Source organism: Dreissena polymorpha, chromosome 10, assembly GCF_020536995.1.
Source record: "Dreissena polymorpha isolate Duluth1 chromosome 10, UMN_Dpol_1.0, whole genome shotgun sequence".
In the NCBI taxonomy this organism is placed as follows: Eukaryota; Metazoa; Mollusca; class Bivalvia; order Myida; family Dreissenidae; genus Dreissena; species Dreissena polymorpha.
Window position 1 is genome coordinate 42,711,757 of NC_068364.1, and position 18,319 is coordinate 42,730,075.

Genomic DNA, 18,319 nt, shown 5'->3' on the forward strand with positions numbered 1-18,319 from the left:
AGATAGTATAGGGAGACGGGTGCTACATGTGACAAGTTATTCGATAAACAAACAGTAAATTTCATATCATATTCTAATGCTGTTTCATAAGGCCGGTAAACCGGAAGCACAATCCCGCCGCGAAGTTAACATGTCGGGCGTATTTGGAAGGAGCACCGGAAAAAACGAAAGTTGAACGAGTTTCCCCTCTAGAAACGAGTCTCATAGTGCGCATGTCATAAAAGAGATATATACGAATAAGAAATAATGTACACTAGTTGGTTTCGTCGCAAAGGCCAAAGAACAAATTCACTTTTACGCGTTTCCGAATATCCCGATGTTGACGTCACAACAAAATGTGACGAAGATAATTCCACGGATGACGTCACGTTGCAAAAAGAAGTGATTATTCTAGACTGGTTCTGTTTTCTTGAGATTCTCAACGGCATATATTAAATACTTAGAATAACGGGAAAATGTTTCGTGTACACTTGGATTTACATAATAGATATCAGTGATTTAACATACAAACACAATGTTGTTGTTGTTTTCATTCTTCTTGTTCTTGTTCTTCTTCTTCTTCTTCTTCTTATTATTATTATGATAATTAATATTATTATTCTTGTTCTTATTTTTCTTATTCTTGTTCTTATTGTTGTGTTATTGTTATTATTGTTGTTATTATTGGTATAATTATTGGTATTATTATTGGTAGTATTATCGGAAGTATTATTTGTATTATTATTCGTATTATTATTAGTAGTAGTATATATCAGAGGGGGTAATCACGCGATTATCAAGATTGCGACGTCCATGCCGAGGCAGGTATTTTTCGCCGTTTTATACACTTTATTACTTGTATTATAATTTTTTAATTCCGCTCACGTTCAAGCCATATTAGCAAGACTGGAATTTATTTCATGGTAATATTCGCTCTATATATCAGGGACTATATTGTTTGTATAGGTCCCTGTATATATCAACCTTACTCACTGCAAAGTTTCTTAGCGGGATGACCTAATTAGGGCTCCAAAAAGAAAATTTGCGTAGAGTTAAGTCGAGATATAAAGCGAATCTAAATACGAAATAAATAGTGGATATTTGTTCATATCAGTGTAAGATCGTTTGTTATTTCACGAGTGATCATAGAAAATATATTTTCTAGAGTGGCGCAGCCACGAGTGAAAATATTATTTTTCTATGATCACGAGTGAAATTACAAACGATCTTACACTTACGTGAACAAATTTTCTATTTCTTTTATGCCCCTTTTTCAAGAAAATAATTAATAATAATTTCCCTTTCGCTGAAAAGTGACCCTCTCTCTCCGTGGCGTGCCTCAATACATTGAAAGGACGTCATTTTGTTGACGAAATGACGACATTATTCCAGGAAAATTCTTCAGTTAAACTCTTTTACAATGTAAATTAACGGTAAACAAAGCATAAAATTAAAAGAAAATTTGTTGGATGCGGTGGAATGTCGATTTTATTTTACTCGTGATCATAGAAAAAATATAAACAAGGATATAAACAAGTACATCTCAAATTGATAATCTAAACGTAGAAAAAGGAATTTCGAAAATGTGTTCTTTTCACCGGGTAAAAGAACAATTTTGTTCTTTTCACTGCTGTTATTTCACTGCAGAAATGTCATATATTATCATTTGGTATAAAAGAAACGATTATCACGTTTTTGCTTTCATTACTGGAAAGTGAGCGTCATTTAAAAAAAAAAAAAAAGTAATAAAGGGTATAAAACGGCGAAAAATTAGTCTCGGCATGGACGTCGCCATCTTGACTATAACGTGATTACCCACTCTGTAGTAGAAGTATTATTTGTATTATTATAATAATTATTATTAGAAGTAGTAGAAGTATTTATTTTTCACCGTTTAAGCTTTCTAGATTCGGCAAGCTATGATCACTGTAACAGGATAATTGAAATCCAACAAGAATATATACCTCATGGAAATAATAATATTCGCTTGTTAACTCCGATTTAGTTTAGAACAGTTACATCTTTCAAGGAGAGTTACGCTTAGAACTGTAGAAGACAAAAACATCCCGACTTTGTCTCCCTCTATTATATAAAAAATTTCACGTTTCAAGGAAGGTCACTGTGAGAATAAAAACCTCACAGCTATTACTAATCCTTATCAGTTATGAATTCTTTGCTCGGAACAAGTATGATTCCTCGTGATGCAATAAACAATTCAGCAACAGCATGTTATAAGGTATATAATACGACTGAAATTATTTATTAAGTGACGAGTGATGATATAATTGACAAATGACAAATGCAAAAGTATCATTATACAAAATAAAATGTGTATGGAATAAATGTAAACAATCATGCACACGTGTATTACAAATATTACAAAAGTCTTATATATATATACATAATTAACATTACTTACCCAAAATTGCTATTAATTAACGGCAAAACGAAAAACATTTATGATACACCTGAATAACCAATTATTTGTAACACATCCACTACGAATTGTGGGAAAACCTAAATAAAGGTTTTGGTTGTTTAGAATTATAACTTTTTGTCACATACATTTCGACCATAAAAGTATTTCAATGCGCAAAACCATGAATAGAGCAATGCTATCCCGTAGAATTGTCACTTATTATGCGTTAAAAACATTTGAACGTAAACGTAATTCAAAGCGTCAAACCATTAAAAGGTCAATGCCGTTTAGAAGAACCGTCACTTATTATGCCGTTCATTTTTTAAACCATACTGTTTTTTGTTGCATGTTCCATCTCAGATGCGAATGGTTCTGATGCTGACATTTGGTCGGCGGATTTGATACTAAAACATAAAAGACGATGTTGCTGCATTTTAATACATTTTTTAAAATCAATTCCCCCCCAAAATTAAACTTGTCCACAAACAAAACGCATTGTAATTAATGAGTCAAACAATTACCATTTGATACATTATTACTGTTCGGTTATACAATTAGAACATTGCTATGACGCTTTAAAAAGCTACGTGAATGTGGTAAACAACGGTCAAACATCAGTGTCATTAAAATATTTTATAGTACTGATTATGTATGTATAACGGGATCGGTAAGCTGCACACTCAAACAAACACCCTAACACAATGAAACATTCATTCTAATCTTAAACCGACAACGCTTTGTTTTGACAATTCTAATTCGATTTCTCATGTTTTATTCACGTGTGTGTGAAGTTTTTAGCATAGGTGCTTGCACCTATGCTTAAGGTATATACCACATTTTGAAAATCCACATCGGTCGGTTACCCTTTATGAAGCCTTACCTGATCAAAAATCAGACGAAATATCTATTTAATTTAGCATATGGTAATTCTTACAATTTTTTGGGGGGAAACGTTTTTCTAACGTTTTCTTCCAAGAATATTGCTGACACCGTTTTTAGTGAATTTTTCTAAGACCGTTTTATGTCAAAAAATCTTCTTATAACCTAAAACAAATTTCGTTCGTAAAACAATTCTGTTCTTGTTGATAGTGACCTCACACCTAATTTATATGGGATCCCAATTTCTATTTCCTTCGTTTACTGTTCTGTGAGAGGTCAAATGTTTACATAACTGAATTAATAAGGCCCTGGTTAAAGTATATGTAACATTTCATCGGTTAATTATAAATAGAAATTAAAACATATTCTCAGCAGGAATGTGGGGCATAAAGCACTTTTATTCTTTGAAAATGTGTAAAAAATGGCGGAGTACGATGAATGTTTTCTGATTTATGACATGGATTCTGACGTGCCTTTCTATGGATTTGATGAAGTAGAGTTTAAAAGTAAGAGATGTGTTAATTGAAGTTAAAATGATTTACTTATAGCCAGAAATTTACGTTACGAGTAGAGTTAACGGTTTAAATGTGGCATCGGATTTAATGGATTCGCGTGAATTCTGGACGAGTGCTGTGTCTGTAAAATATTAAATGGAAAGCTGTAAATGTATCAAGTCGGAAAAGAAAACGGATGGTTGCATAATGGTATGCGTGAAATAATGTAATTCTACGTATTTATTTTCATAGTTATGTCATTTTGTAACCATTCACATTCGTCACTATTTGGAATTCCCGTTTCTAAAAATAGAGCATTTTGTTAACAAGGGGGGGCGACTCGTGATGTCAGCAATCGTTAAGGCTACAATATACTAAATAATCGAGTCATGAAGGGCTGTACTTTCTAAACAAATCATCATATTTTCCTCGAAGGCATGTTGTACACTTTGTTCTGGTTTTATCGTTTGGAGATATTGATAGGGTAAGCATAGGTGTTCACTACTTAATCCCTGAAATAGGAAAAAGTTGGAGATTAAAGTAAAAAATGGCACTGCAAAAGGTTACAATCCACTAGAAAACGGCCGAAAAAGGCGCAAAAACAGTCGATTTTGATTTGAGTCGAATTTGTTTTTGGTTTGAACATGACAAATCTTTTTTATTGCTTAAATCGATTCAGCTAAGAATGCCCGTCAAGAAAAGGTATGGTTATGGGGGTCTCTATGTGCAAAATGTTGTATTTATTTTCGCTCAAAGTTGTCGCTTTTACATCGAAACATATAAGGAAACTATTTAGTATATTTTGACCTAAACATTTACTTCAGCAGCATCTTCCCTGTATCTTGCAACTATGCTTTCAGCGCCATCGGCGCTCTCGTTGTGTATTGTGTCTCGTGTGGGCAGCGTCGCACTGATAAGCAATCGGTTCCTCTCCATTAAGAAAGGACCACGCTCTAGAATAAGGCTGTTTTTTTCCTGTTGGAGCAGCTAAAGTCACACTTTGTTTATATTTTAACGATCACAATTAAAGTAGCGGAGAAAACAACAGACGGGTATATGTGCAATTCAAAATGATATTGTTTTTTATAAGGACCCAAAACACATCTTTTTGATGTTGCGCGGATCCTCTTACTTACATTTAATGATAAAACATTTGAACATGTACTTCTCTATTCTATGAACAATAATTTAAAATGACGAACGGACATTTCAACTGATATTTTGTGATGATAGTACCTAAAATGCTTTTTTTGCAAATTAACCAATTATATAGATTACAGTATATCGCGCCAACTTTGATTTTTGGGGCCGAGTCTCTTGCAAATTTTTATGTTTGATTGTATGTGCATTCCCATGCTACCTTCGTATCGGTGTCAATGTAGTCGTACATGCTACTTCCGGTCTGCGCGTTGTCCTCTGACGCAGACGAGTACACAGATGACTGACGCTGTCGACCGATATCACGTGGCTGCTTTGGCTGGTAGATGTACACCTACATAATTTATGTAGAACCTAATACGATTAAACTAGACAAATTTTATCGGCGAAAATACATCGCTGCTTAAATATCATAGTGGGAAACATGTACAATTTGTTGATATGACTGAATCATTTACTAAATCCACTGTTCTTATGAGTGGTGTAAGCACATTCTATTAATTACTCATTAAATGTTCAAGATATTATTGTGGGACAGCAGGACGATGTTGGGCAAATAGTCGGGTTTCAATAATGTTAGTGTTGGTTTCGATCCGTTCATAAGCAAACACATTAAGTGTCAAATAAATCTCAAAATATGTTTGTAAAAATTAACATATTATCAGTAGCCTATACATGGACATGCATGCAACTTGTTAGGTATTTTGTCAAAAACAGATTCGTCTGGATTTATGTGTGCATATACATTTGTAATCATACATGCCGGGACAAATATTGACTTAAACATCCTGTTTGCCCCGTGTGGCGTCAAGAACCACTGGACAGAAGACAGAAACAATACGTTATCAATAATTAAACTACCTGTTCGCCTGATAAATCGTGTGCGTAAGCAATTGTCATGAATTCACTTGTTGTGGAATTAGAAAAGTAAGAGGAACATAGGGATCCTTTCACGCTCGCCCGAAATATCACATGTTTAATAATTGAAACGCCTGGTTTGGAGCTACGTGCTAATACAGGGGCATATATTGAACAAACTTCAATATAAAAAGACCAATTTACTATGGCATTTACCAATAATTACACCTCTGACTCTTTTGCTATATAAACGTCTATAAAGATGATATGACTTCTGGGTTGTGACCAGTTTTGACCACAGAGTCGTGAGTTGAACAAACCTTGTCCAGGACCACTATGTTACATACCAAATATCAATGTTTGATCTTCGTGGTTTCCGAGATGATTTTAAAAATTATTTTGCTATATAAGTTTATATATATCATAGACTCCAGGGCAGAAATCAGTGTCAAAAGACACTTTGAAGGAGACCACAACGTGACGTAACATACACATTACAACTTTTCTGGACCTTGTGGTTTTGGAGTAGAACTGTAGAACTGTAAACTTATTTTGCAATAAAAGTCTAAATTAACCATTTAATCACATGCACGTTGCCTGTTTTGATCCTATGGCCATGGTTTTAACTTTGTAGCGGACTTAAATGGCGCTTTATACCAAATATAAAAAACTTCGCAATTTTATACAAGAAGATTTTTGAAGTGTCACCCTATGTAAGATATTAAAAACATGTGAACCGGAAGAATTTTAAGTTTTGACCCCAGAGGCGAGATTTGAACTCAATTTGTAGAGGATCTCTAGATGATGCTACATACAAAACATGAGCCTTCGGCTTAACAGTTTTAGACAAGACATTTTTAAAGGTTTTCCATACATAAGTGTAATTTAACCCGGTGACCCCATTGAGCATACCACATTTAATTCCAGGAACATAATTTGAACAAACTGTGAAGCGACTCTCTTAACATTCAACATATGACAGCCTAGGGTTAACGACAAGAAGATTTTTTGTGTAAAGGTTTTCTTTATAAAAGTATTTGGCCAACTGGTGACTCCGTGGCGAAGCCAATTTTCGCAACGAGATCATAATTAAAAGAAATTAGAAGGGTACCATATTGTGATGTGACATACAAAAAAACAACCTCAGAAACTCGCAGTTGAAGAGAAGATTTCTATATAAAAACACATTAAGTAAACCCGTGACCAACTCATGAAATAGACCGGAACACTTGGAACTATTTTCATCGAAGACCACCAAATATACCCCTTTGAAGTTTTGTCACGGACGGACGACAGACATCACGTTACCTAAATAGCTTATCGTGATACTTTGTTCCCATTGAGCTAACGAGGGTGCTGTAGCATAACCATATTTGGCTAGAAATAAACCACTCTTTCAGAAAATAATATGCGCATTCGTTATTACATAACGAACCTTTTCATCGAGTAAAGATTGTATATACAATTTTTATTGTATAAATAGCAGTAAAACTAATTGCGCAACGAGTGATACATATTAATATATCGAGTAACTAAGTCTGACTCGTTACCTGTCGGTTAAATGTAGTTCCCTCCGAATAAACTAAATGCTGTAGAAAACCTAAAACCTACATTAGAATAACTTTTAAGGAGACATCACCTCATTGCCTTTCTCGTCTCTTGTGACTTTGTGTTCCATGCCGTCCAGTACCCTCGTTTCCTTTGACCTTTCAAAGTCACCTATAGAGCCGTTTGAGGTCGTCTCTTTCGATGTGCGCGGATCCCTGAACTTATCGTAACTGTTCTCGGAGCGTGTCCGACTGATTCTTTTGAGATTATCTAGGCCAATATTTTCAACGCTGAATGGAATAATAAAATATATATTGAATTAACAAAAACATTTTCTGGCCGTTCTGTTAATTCCATTGTAGAAATATCAGATCATCATTATATGTATGCTACTTTCTGAAATTTGTGAACACGACCTCCCCTAGAATAAAGTCCGAAAAAAGTTGCCTGTAAACGAAATACGTTAAATCTGTCAACAATTAAGTTATACTTTTTCGAATGTTCTCAACGCATTATCAATATAAAGTCAGTTACGCAATGGTTAATAACTGCGTATCAAAGCATGGAATTATTAAAGAGCCCTATTCACAAAGCTTCTTAAAGCAACTTTACGGAAATTCGTTAAATGGATTTTTAAGCAGAACCCATTGGATTGCTCACATATTTCATCTGAAATTTTTTCCTAAAGTTAAACTTTAGCTTAGTAAAAGTCTTTAAGGAGCTTTGTGAATACTGGCTCAGACCTTTCTTCAGCTTCATTTAATGTCTTCCTCCTCCTAAGCCTGTAGACCAGGCACACGATAACCACCGCCGCAGCGATGACTATGACCCCGCCCACACTTGCTGCTATGGCAATGATATACTTTGATTCAAGTTGAAGTTTCTCGACCCTCACTTGACACTGTTCTCCACTGAACACATAGGTCTCAGAAGATACACATCTGTATAATAGAACCATGCGTTACCGTACAAATGATATAACATAAATTTATATGGATGTCAATGGAGTAATACAATATCATATAAATAACTGACCTAGTAAATATTGTTTTTTATAAATTTAAATATACAAACACTATCGTTTAGGGGAATTCTTGTGCATTAGGTATAGGGAATTGCAAAGCGTTATAGATAGGGGTTCTGATTTTAACAGGGACCTATACAAACACACTTTGTTTGCATAGGTCCCTGATTAAAATAAAATACATGTGTTTGTTAAATGTTCAAATCTGGTAAACATGTCAATATTTATATATCCGTGGAGTCTACATCGATGCCAACAATAGAAACTCACCGATCGATTACTTACAGCAATGAAAGATAGATGACTGCCAGGAGCAGTTTTTAAGTCGTCATATTACCTGCACGCTATATCGCTCTTGGTATGATCATATATGCAAACGCCGTCGTTATGACAGTAATTGCGTCTTTCAGTGCAGAGATGTCGACAGACCACTTTATTGTCTTCTTTTGCAATGCTGCAGTTATCACCTTTGTTGCACGGATTATCTTTCAGCATATCACATTTCGGGTTCTCAACTTTTTAAAAGATTCGGTGTTATTTTGTTGTACATACTAACATAATTTATATATAAAGTCGATCAGCAATCATTTCATATAAGTTTTATTATAGATAAAGCAAATTATATACATGTGAAACGCATACAACTAATGTCAAGAAAATTATATAATTGTAGAATGCATATAACTAACGTACCTTTCAAAAGTTCTGCCTCGATTTGGCTTGTATTTATTACGCCTGTCACCACTCCGTCGGAAAGACTAACGGTCAATGTTTTGTTTTCTTTAAGCTGACCAGAGATAGTTTTAAACTCCGCATTTCCCATAAATATTAATGAAAAGTGGCACTTAACGGAACCATTGCTAAAATATAATGAAATTATGTAAGTATCTTCCGAATATACATGCATACGTTTCAATGCATACTTATAATGTTTATATCCAACACTAATTATTAACTATACCTGAAGCCTTCGACTTGAACATATCGGAAGTTTGGTACGTTCCTATACTGCTCATTAAGCTGGAAAATTACAAAAAAGCTTCAATACAACATTGCATTCCATCTTATTATATATTTGTTTGCACATTTTTCATGTGTAAAATCATACATTTCTTTCACAACACTGATGTCGAAGAATACATAGTACGGCTAGTATGGGTAGATATTACTAGTTCGGCTTATTTTATATCGAATTAATTGTATTCATCATAATATTATGTTTCAGTATATTAGTATTGCCATATATATTATTTTAAGCGTCGACTTATTGTGGTTCAGAATAACTGTGCTAGTGTATATCAGAGTGCAGAATCATGTCACGTAAAGGGTTCAAACTTATAACTTTATTGGATTATTGGACGGTAAGTGATACTTTATTTCAAATAATTTTTTAAAACAAGTTTTCTTAAGAATTTCAACTAGGGCATCAAAGACAAAGTTTTATGCTTTGTATGGCAATGTGAAATACATTAGATTGACTATATTTAATAAGCATGAGTTCTAGTTCAAAAACTCCATTTTACTGCATTCATTGTACACAATAATGTTAAACGCAACGTGAAATTTTGTCACTGATTTCAGACGTATTCAAGGATTTATTCTTATACCTTAAGATATCGACACAAACTGAAAGAAAAACTGTAGTTTATGCACTATAGGTTTTTGCAAACGTATTTATATTACCTGAGATATTTGCAAAAATATAGTTCTTAACGATGTGATTACACTCTGTCCAGCCCGTGTGTAAACCCCTGAAAAACCCGTTGATTCTGCACCCTGATATTGGTGACGTTTAGTATTTTGCTTGAGTTGTTTGTTCAAACAGAACACAAACGCTTGCTGTAGTTTTCAGATTTGGGTAACAAACATTGGACGCTTCTTCATTTCATGATGTGTCTGTTACTCTGCATGGGATGTACTTATTATTTACCTACTTATTTGCTATTAGTTTGGAAAATGCGTCCATATATTACGTTTACATGTGTATAATCTCGTCGTTTACTGTGCGAAATACGAATCACAATTACGTTTTGAAGATGTGTGATTGGCATTTAATTGGAACAAAGATATACCTTAATCTTAAGTGTACGGATGGGCTTTGTAGAATTGCTTTATTTCATATAACTGACTTATTCATTTGGATAATCGGAACATAAAATTTGATTATATGTATATCTCCCCTGGTTGGGTAGGTTTCAAGGCTCCCTAACGAAAAAACCAACTAACATTTTTGAAAATTCGAAAACTCGATTGCAATATGTATTATGAAATGCAGTGTTCCTTATTGTTTTATTTTCCAAACCTCTGTCTAAGTAGTTGTCACACTTGTCACACAAATCAGTCCCTAGTGACATACTTTAAGTGAACAAGTAATACAATATCATCAACCAACATGATAAGAAGAATATTCGTCATACGCACGGGGTTCAGTCTGTGGGATGTGGGCGTGTTTGGGGCATGTATGTAAGTGTATGTGTATTTATGTGTCTTGGTTTTTGTTTGAGGAGGGGGGCGTTTCACATGTAGAGAGTTTGGGGTCTGCATTGGTGGGTGGTTGAAGATGACTGATTGTGATTCGTATGTGTGTGTATTGGGTATTTTCTTACAAGGCTCGTACATTAACCATATAAGAAGGAAACCCACCGAAACACTTCTAGGTTTACATAGTGTCCAACATCCACCGACCAGTTATATTCATATGATCTATGGCAAAATCTGACAAGGTATTTATTTCTTCAAACATTTCCTCCATCAATTGCAATTGCAACCACAGTTCTGCTTTTACTATAATTGTTAATTGAACGTATACACAGCACCACCGACAAGATATTTCTCAAAGTACTCACTCCCAAAGTATTTTAGGAGTACCTCACACACATCTTATCTGTAAAGTTTGATCGTATATGACTTAGTGGTTTCGGCGTTGATTTCATTATTAATCTGAATGCAGTTTCTCAAATGTATTATAAGCGCAATTTACCTACTTAAAAAAAGAACATACCGGAAAGATTTAATTACAATTTGCATAGAATCAGAGACCCACGGATAATTCTTGTGAAGTTTCATCACAATTGGCTGTGGTTTATTACATGCCGTTCAAAGATTATGAAAGAAGGATGACGGGCGGTTGACGGACAATGGCATATCACTAGGTTCTCCGGTATAAAAAAAACAACGACAACTAAATTCAAACAATTGTTTACAAAAAAATATACCTTATCAGTAAACTCTTTGGAATAATTATTGAACATATCGGATGATGTGTTCTTCAATTCATCTTTAAACTGTGTTTCAACAATAACTGTGGATGTGATTCGAATATCCAACTTGTCTGCAACATAAAAAGTACTGAAAACATACCAGTGGAAAAATAAGTAAATAAAAAAAAAATCCCCAAAAAATCAATACACTGTATAAATATTTTTTTTAATATAAAAAAGCATATATTAATCTTAATAACATAAACAATATAAATTATATCTATTTCAATTATCAAGTTTTGGCAGAAATAGAAAATTTTCTCGGCTTCTGATAGTTGAAATCATTGAATTCGTTTTCCATTGATAGTATGTTGCTTAAAAAAAGTACATTAATTTACTTAAACGTTAAAGTCACTTCCTGGCAACAGTACAACGCAAAGTATATTTAATTTTTCTGGACGTGAAACTTTTAACTCTTTGGCAGTACTCTGCTCTACCTGTGATGAAGTAGGTCGATTTTCTTAGAAAAACAACAGCAACAACAACTCCTCATACATATGTATGTATAACTCGTCCACAGCTTTATAATTGAATTATTATCTTTTCATAAAAATCGCAAATATCATCATGTTTTCTTTGAAAAATAAAAAATAAAAACCACGCGCTCGTAAAAATATAATAATTATATAAACTAAACCGCTAAACACGAGATCTTTACAGGTGATGATTGGATAATATTCGAAATAAATTCAACATTTATTATTGATTGACATTTTATTGAAGCGTTTAGGCTCTTTAAATGAAACTTTATACTTCATACACTATATCGAAACTTCATTTATTATTGATTTCAAATGGGTAAGATAGGCTTAATCTCAACTTCACTCATATACAACGATGAAAAGTTGAAAATAGTTTCTATTCCATAACTGAAAAAATTGGCGAAACTTGTACGTTTATTGTTTGTTCGTATGCATATTTCTGTAACCCATATACCATATTACTCCAAAGGTATATTTTAAGATAATATATACATGTAAAATATATAATGCTACATTACCTAAACTCATCACACTCCCCTCTCCAGTCGGCGCAAGTATACTTGAGCCGGTTTCAGTCTTTTCGAGTGGAGTGTTGACATTTTTCGTAGTGCTGTGTACTGAAGTCTCAGTTGTAGTCGTTACGTACACAGTTTTATTGACTGTAGTGCTGTGTAGTGGGGACACAGTTGTAGTCGTTACTTTATCAGTCTTATTGACTGTTGTGCTATGTAGTGTGGACACAGTTGTATTCATTACGTTATCAGTCTTATTGACTGTAGTGCTGTGTAGTTGGGACACAGTTGTAGTCGTTACTTTATCAGTCATATCGACTGAAGTGCTATGTATTGTTGGCACAGTTGTAGTGGTTTCGTTAACAGTATAACTGTCTGTGGTGTTGTGTGATGAAGGCACAGTTGTAGTGGTTTCGTTCACAATATTACCGTCTGTAGCGTTGTGTGATAAGGGTACAGTTGTAATGTTGTCGTTAAAAGTATTACTGTCTGTAGTGTTGGGTGATGGGGGCACAGTTGAAGTGGTGTCGTTAACAGTATTACTGGCTGTAGTGTTGTGTGATTGTGGCACATTTGTAGTGGTGTCGTTAATTGTATTACTGTCTGTAGTGTTGTGTGATGGGGGCACAGTTGTAATGTTGTCGTTAACAGTATTACTGTCTGTAGTGTTGTGTGATGGGGGCACAGTTGCAGTGGTGTCGTTAACAGTATTAATGGCTGTCGTGTTGTGTGATGGGGGCACAGTTGCAGTGGTGTCGTTAACAGTATTAATGGCTGTAGTGTTGTGTGATGGGGGCACAGTTGCAGTGGTGTCGTTAACAGTATTAATGGCTGTAGTGTTGTGTGATGGGGGCACAGTTGCAGTGGTGTCGTTAACAGTATTACTGGCTGTCGTGTTGTGTGATTGTGGCACATTTGTAGCGGTGTCGTAAACAGTATTACTGTCTGTAGTGTTGTGTGATTGTGGCCCAGTTGTAATGTTGTCGTTAACAGTATTAATGGCTGTAGTGTTGTGTGATGGGGGCACAGTTGAAGTGGTGTCGTTAACAGTATTAATGGCTGTAGTGTTGTGTGATTGTGGCACATTTGTAGCGGTGTCGTAAACAGTATTACTGTCTGTAGTGTTGTGTGATGGGGGCACAGTTGCAGTGGTGTCGTTAACAGTATTACTGGCTGTAGTGTTGTGTGATGGGGGCACAGTTGTAGTGGTGTCGTTAACAGTATTACTGGCTGTAGTGTTGTGTGATGGGGGCACAGTTGTAGTGGTGTCGTTAACAGTATTACTGGCTGTAGTGTTATGTGATGGGGGCACAGTTGTAGTGGTGTCGTTAACAGTATTACTGGCTGTAGTGTTGTGTGATGGGGGCACAGTTGTAGTGGTGTCGTTTACAGTATTAATGGCTGTAGTGCTGTGTGATGGGGGCACAGTTGCAGTGGTGTCGTTAACAGTATTACTGGCTGTCGTGTTGTGTGATTGTGGCACATTTGTAGCGGTGTCGTAAACAGTATTACTGTCTGTAGTGTTGTGTGATGGGGGCACAGTTGTAGTGGTGTCGTTTACAGTATTAATGGCTGTAGTGCTGTGTGATTGTGGCACAGTTGTAGTGGTGTCGTTAACAGTATTACTGGCTGTAGTGTTATGTGATGGGGGCACAATTGTAGTGGTTTCCTTAATAGTATTACTGTCTGTAGTGTTGTGTGAATGGGGCCCAGTTGTAGCGGTGTCGTTAACAGTATTAATGGCTGTAGTGTTGTGTGAATGGGGCCCAGTTGTAGCGGTGTCGTTAACAGTATTAATGGCTGTAGTGTTGTGTGATGGGGGCACAGTTGCAGTGGTGTCGTTAACAGTATTAATGGCTGTAGTGTCGTGTGATGGGGGAACAGTTGTAGTGGTGTCGTTAACAGTATAATTATCTGTGGTGTTGTGTGATGGGGGCACAGTTGCAGTGGTTTCGTTAACAGTATAACTGTCTGTAGTGTTGTGTGATGGTGGCACAGTTGCAGTGGTGTCGTTAACAGTATTACTGTCTGTATTACTGTTCAGTTGGGTTGGGTTGGAGCCCGCAGTATCATTAAGGCTTATATTCGAGATGATGCTAATACCTAGTTAATATTTTATGAACAATTAGTAGTCAGTTGAGAATAAATTTTTCACTAGTGTTAATGCTTTTAATAAGACACTAAAACTAATGGCAGATAACGTCAATATTTTTTTTTAATAAAAAAGAATAATAAACCTCCTCATACAATATACGATCTATAATTTAATGAATTCTCCTTAGTATCGGATTAAAACCTTTTGAGTTATGATGTACACAATACAAATAAACTTCGACATTTGGCCCTACAGAAGAACAATTATGTTAACAGTATATCCATAAGCACTAAATAAAGCGTTTATAGTTCTTGCACTATGCGCTAACACAAACATGGTCTTTGTAGATCATTGTTTCGTGTTAATATATTCAATAGGAATGGAGTTATAGATACAAAAAGTTGACCAAGGGCAATATTTGCGTGAATATTAATTTTAAACCATTTATTTATATTTTTGAATTTGAAGCCCTTTGCTTATGGAAACAATATGGTTGGCGGGGTCAGAACTTAATTCTCATTTGAATGCAATCAATACTTTTCGAGTAATATATTACGAAATAGAATAACAGTATGCAGTATTGTGCTATGCAAGACATAATCAATTGCAGCAAATAAAAATATTGCCGAAAAAGTTATGTTTCGTGTACAATGCACTTCCCCTCAATGTCCTATATCAACGTTTCATTCTTTTTTTTTAAAGACATTCTTTACATACAGTGATTTTATGATGGCACATGAACAATTAACAAAATGTGATAACTCTGTAAATACTGAAAAGAGTCATGGTCCTTGTACTCGCATTTCTCTCGTTGAACAAACTATCAATTTGATGGGGTTCATTTAAATTCATGCAATGCTTCATAGGTTTTTCACCACGCAAGGAAAGGAATGTACAAAAAAATAATCACAGTAATAATAACTCAAAAAGTACAGATAAGGTGTGGATTTGTACCTTAAACGTTATCTCAATGTCAGTTTTTAATATTCGCAGTTTAATTGAAATACCTTACATGCTATGGGGTTTTCTTTTGAGGGCAACGTATTAAAACATGTCGATCACATACACATACCAATATTAATGCACAGCCAAAACTTGTCCATGACTTCTCTGTAAAACAGATATGAACAGGTTCAATGTGTAATGGTTTTAAGTAATAATAATAATAATAATACTACTAATTATGTTTATTATTATAATATAATAATAATAATAATAATAATAATAATTATAATATACACTTCTACTACTATTACTACTACTACTACAACTACCATTTCTACTACTATTATTTCTACAAATACTATTTCTACTACTACTATTTCTACTACTACTACTATTTCTACTACTACTACTACTACGACTATTACTACTACTACTATTACTACTACTTCTACTACTACTACTTCTTCTACTACTACTACTTCTACTACTACTACTACTACTACTACTACTACTGCTTCTATTACTACTACTATAAGTATTGATGCATTTATGTGCGAGCAGTTTTACATTAATTTGGTGTAATATCCCAACATTTACCTCTGTTTGCCGTTAAAATCCAATTTGTAAATAAAATCGCTTGATTTCAACAGTTAAAATAGTCCCCGTTTATTGAAATGACGAGATAATCAGAAATTGACTTTATATCAAGGTTTATGTGCAATGGCGTACAAAGATATGGTAGTGCAACGGCGATATTAGACGCCATTCGTGTTAAATGTCTTTTTCTTTAAATTGGTTATATAAAAATAGCATAGCAGTTAGCTCCTTTTGTCATTTATTCAGATTGTAAGTGCACCCTTTCTTAAAAAAAACGTGCATTAGTGGACATTTTTTAAAATTATTAAACGATTTAAACACTATTGTTATTGGTGTGTGTGTGTGTGTTTTATGGTCCAATCGCGAAGTCAGCACGGAGTAAACGCCCTACAAAAACAGATTGACTTTGAAATTATGATAACCAGAACATTGATTGGGTTCGCTACCACGGGTAGAGTTGCGTAAATATTTATGCAAATGAATGTCAATATGTTCAACAAAGCCGACACAATGATAAAAATAACACCCGAAATAATGATTGATATATAAAAGGGACTTACTCGCTCGTTTAATTTGTGTTGGAGTAGGCAATCGTTAGTTTCCATTTAGAACCTAAGGAACTCAAAAACGACCATTCCGTTTTTTGATGAAAGTGTTTATTATCTTAGATCTGCGTTGTTTCTAACGAAACAAAAACACCGAACAAAGCTCAGAAACAAGGCTCAATGGTTTGATATATTGGTATGTAAAATCATATTGAGTTTCCTGTTTCTAGTTTTTTTTATATCTTGCTGTCAAACTCGCCCCCTGTCACATGCTTTGTATGGACCTTTAACTTTATGATTTGTTATATTATATCATAAAGTGATCATCTACAAAGTTATCTCGTTTTCGAGTTAAGAAAGTGCTCCTCTAGGAAGTTCATATTATAGTTCATAAACATATTATAGCAGTCGGTTTATAAACATTTTCAATTGATGACTCTGAGGTCAGTCCGGCCAGATATTGTCTAGCATAGCAAAATATAAAACAGACTTAAAATCATATGAAATAACAATACAATTTTAATCGATCATCATCGTGTATAATGGCGAAAAGGACATAATAGCATATTTGTGCGCGGATGTTGAAGTCACATATAAAACAGCATACTATTAAGGCGTCGGCGTTTGTTTGACTCATCATATTTATTCGATCCAAACTTGAACATCCTGGTCGGAATTCCTCCGTCGCCAGAATGCGTTATTTACATACAATGATAAGATAAAATAATGTACGCCAATCACACACTCGAACATGTCTACGAACAAAATCATATGAGATAAGAATGATTTATGTTCAATTAAATTAATACTACCGCCGTGGTTTATTTTGTTGCACATCTATACTTATATTCGACAACTCGTGGATAAAAACATCAGTTTGCATACATTTTATACCAATGAATGTAAACAATATTTAAAAAAATACTGTATATATTTTGATTCGTTCAGATTTTTCATTTATTAATTACGTCTCCGGATTTTATGAACTGAGTACTTTGACAGTGGTGGAGGGCTATATAGTTATACTCTTAGTCATTCGTCCCGTCCTTCTGTCCGTCTGTCCGTCCGTCTCATTGTTCTGCCGCACGTAACACGAAACGTATAGCTGATAGGGATAAAATTTGTAAACATGCCCATTAACACGCAAGAACTTTCATGCTCACGAAAATAATTTTAAGCGCAGTAATTGGTTTGTTCGTTATTAGGTTGACCCTCTTTCAAAGTTGTTCAAACTGTTTTGGTCCTTTGTATATTGATGTAAACAGAGCTAAGAATATATTTAAAAATGAAACCTTTAACAATCACCGTCTCTGAAACCGCAAGGATCAGGGATTTGGCCTAACTCTGACACCACATACGGTTTCCTTATCAAATTTCTTCAATTCATTACCATGAATTCGACACTTGCCACGCCCCAGAGGTCATATAATTTAGATTTAATATTACAGCAATTGAAGGGTCGGAGTTCGTTATTTAGTGTGTAGCATGGTAAAGTTGCCCTCAGCTAAATTTGTTCAAATAACG

At 34.7% G+C, this 18,319-nt stretch overlaps 2 protein-coding genes across 4 annotated transcripts in view; both read right to left on the minus strand.

Annotated features, from left to right (window-relative positions):
• Positions 1–18,319, minus strand: part of LOC127847546 (mucin-5AC-like) — a 127,317-nt gene that overhangs the window by 31,754 nt on the left and 77,244 nt on the right. The window lies entirely within an intron of this gene.
• LOC127847545 (mucin-2-like) lies at positions 1,850–16,601 on the minus strand. Of its 3 annotated transcripts, XM_052379547.1 has the most exons (13): positions 16,251–16,601; positions 15,781–15,818; positions 13,134–14,716; positions 12,620–13,019; positions 11,575–11,690; positions 9,321–9,379; positions 9,053–9,219; positions 8,697–8,874; positions 8,079–8,276; positions 7,427–7,625; positions 5,132–5,263; positions 4,591–4,758; positions 1,850–2,802 (listed from the first exon to the last, which is right to left on the minus strand). In XM_052379547.1, the coding sequence occupies exons 2-13, from the start codon at positions 15,809–15,811 to the stop codon at positions 2,755–2,757; spliced, it is 3,279 nt and encodes a 1,092-aa protein (XP_052235507.1). In that variant the 5' UTR covers positions 15,812–15,818; positions 16,251–16,601; the 3' UTR covers positions 1,850–2,754. The 3 variants fall into 3 exon arrangements, with proteins under 3 accessions (XP_052235507.1, XP_052235506.1, XP_052235508.1); XM_052379546.1 differs by having other exon boundaries at positions 12,620–14,716; XM_052379548.1 differs by lacking the exon at positions 4,591–4,758 and having other exon boundaries at positions 1,852–2,802; positions 12,620–14,716; positions 16,251–16,595.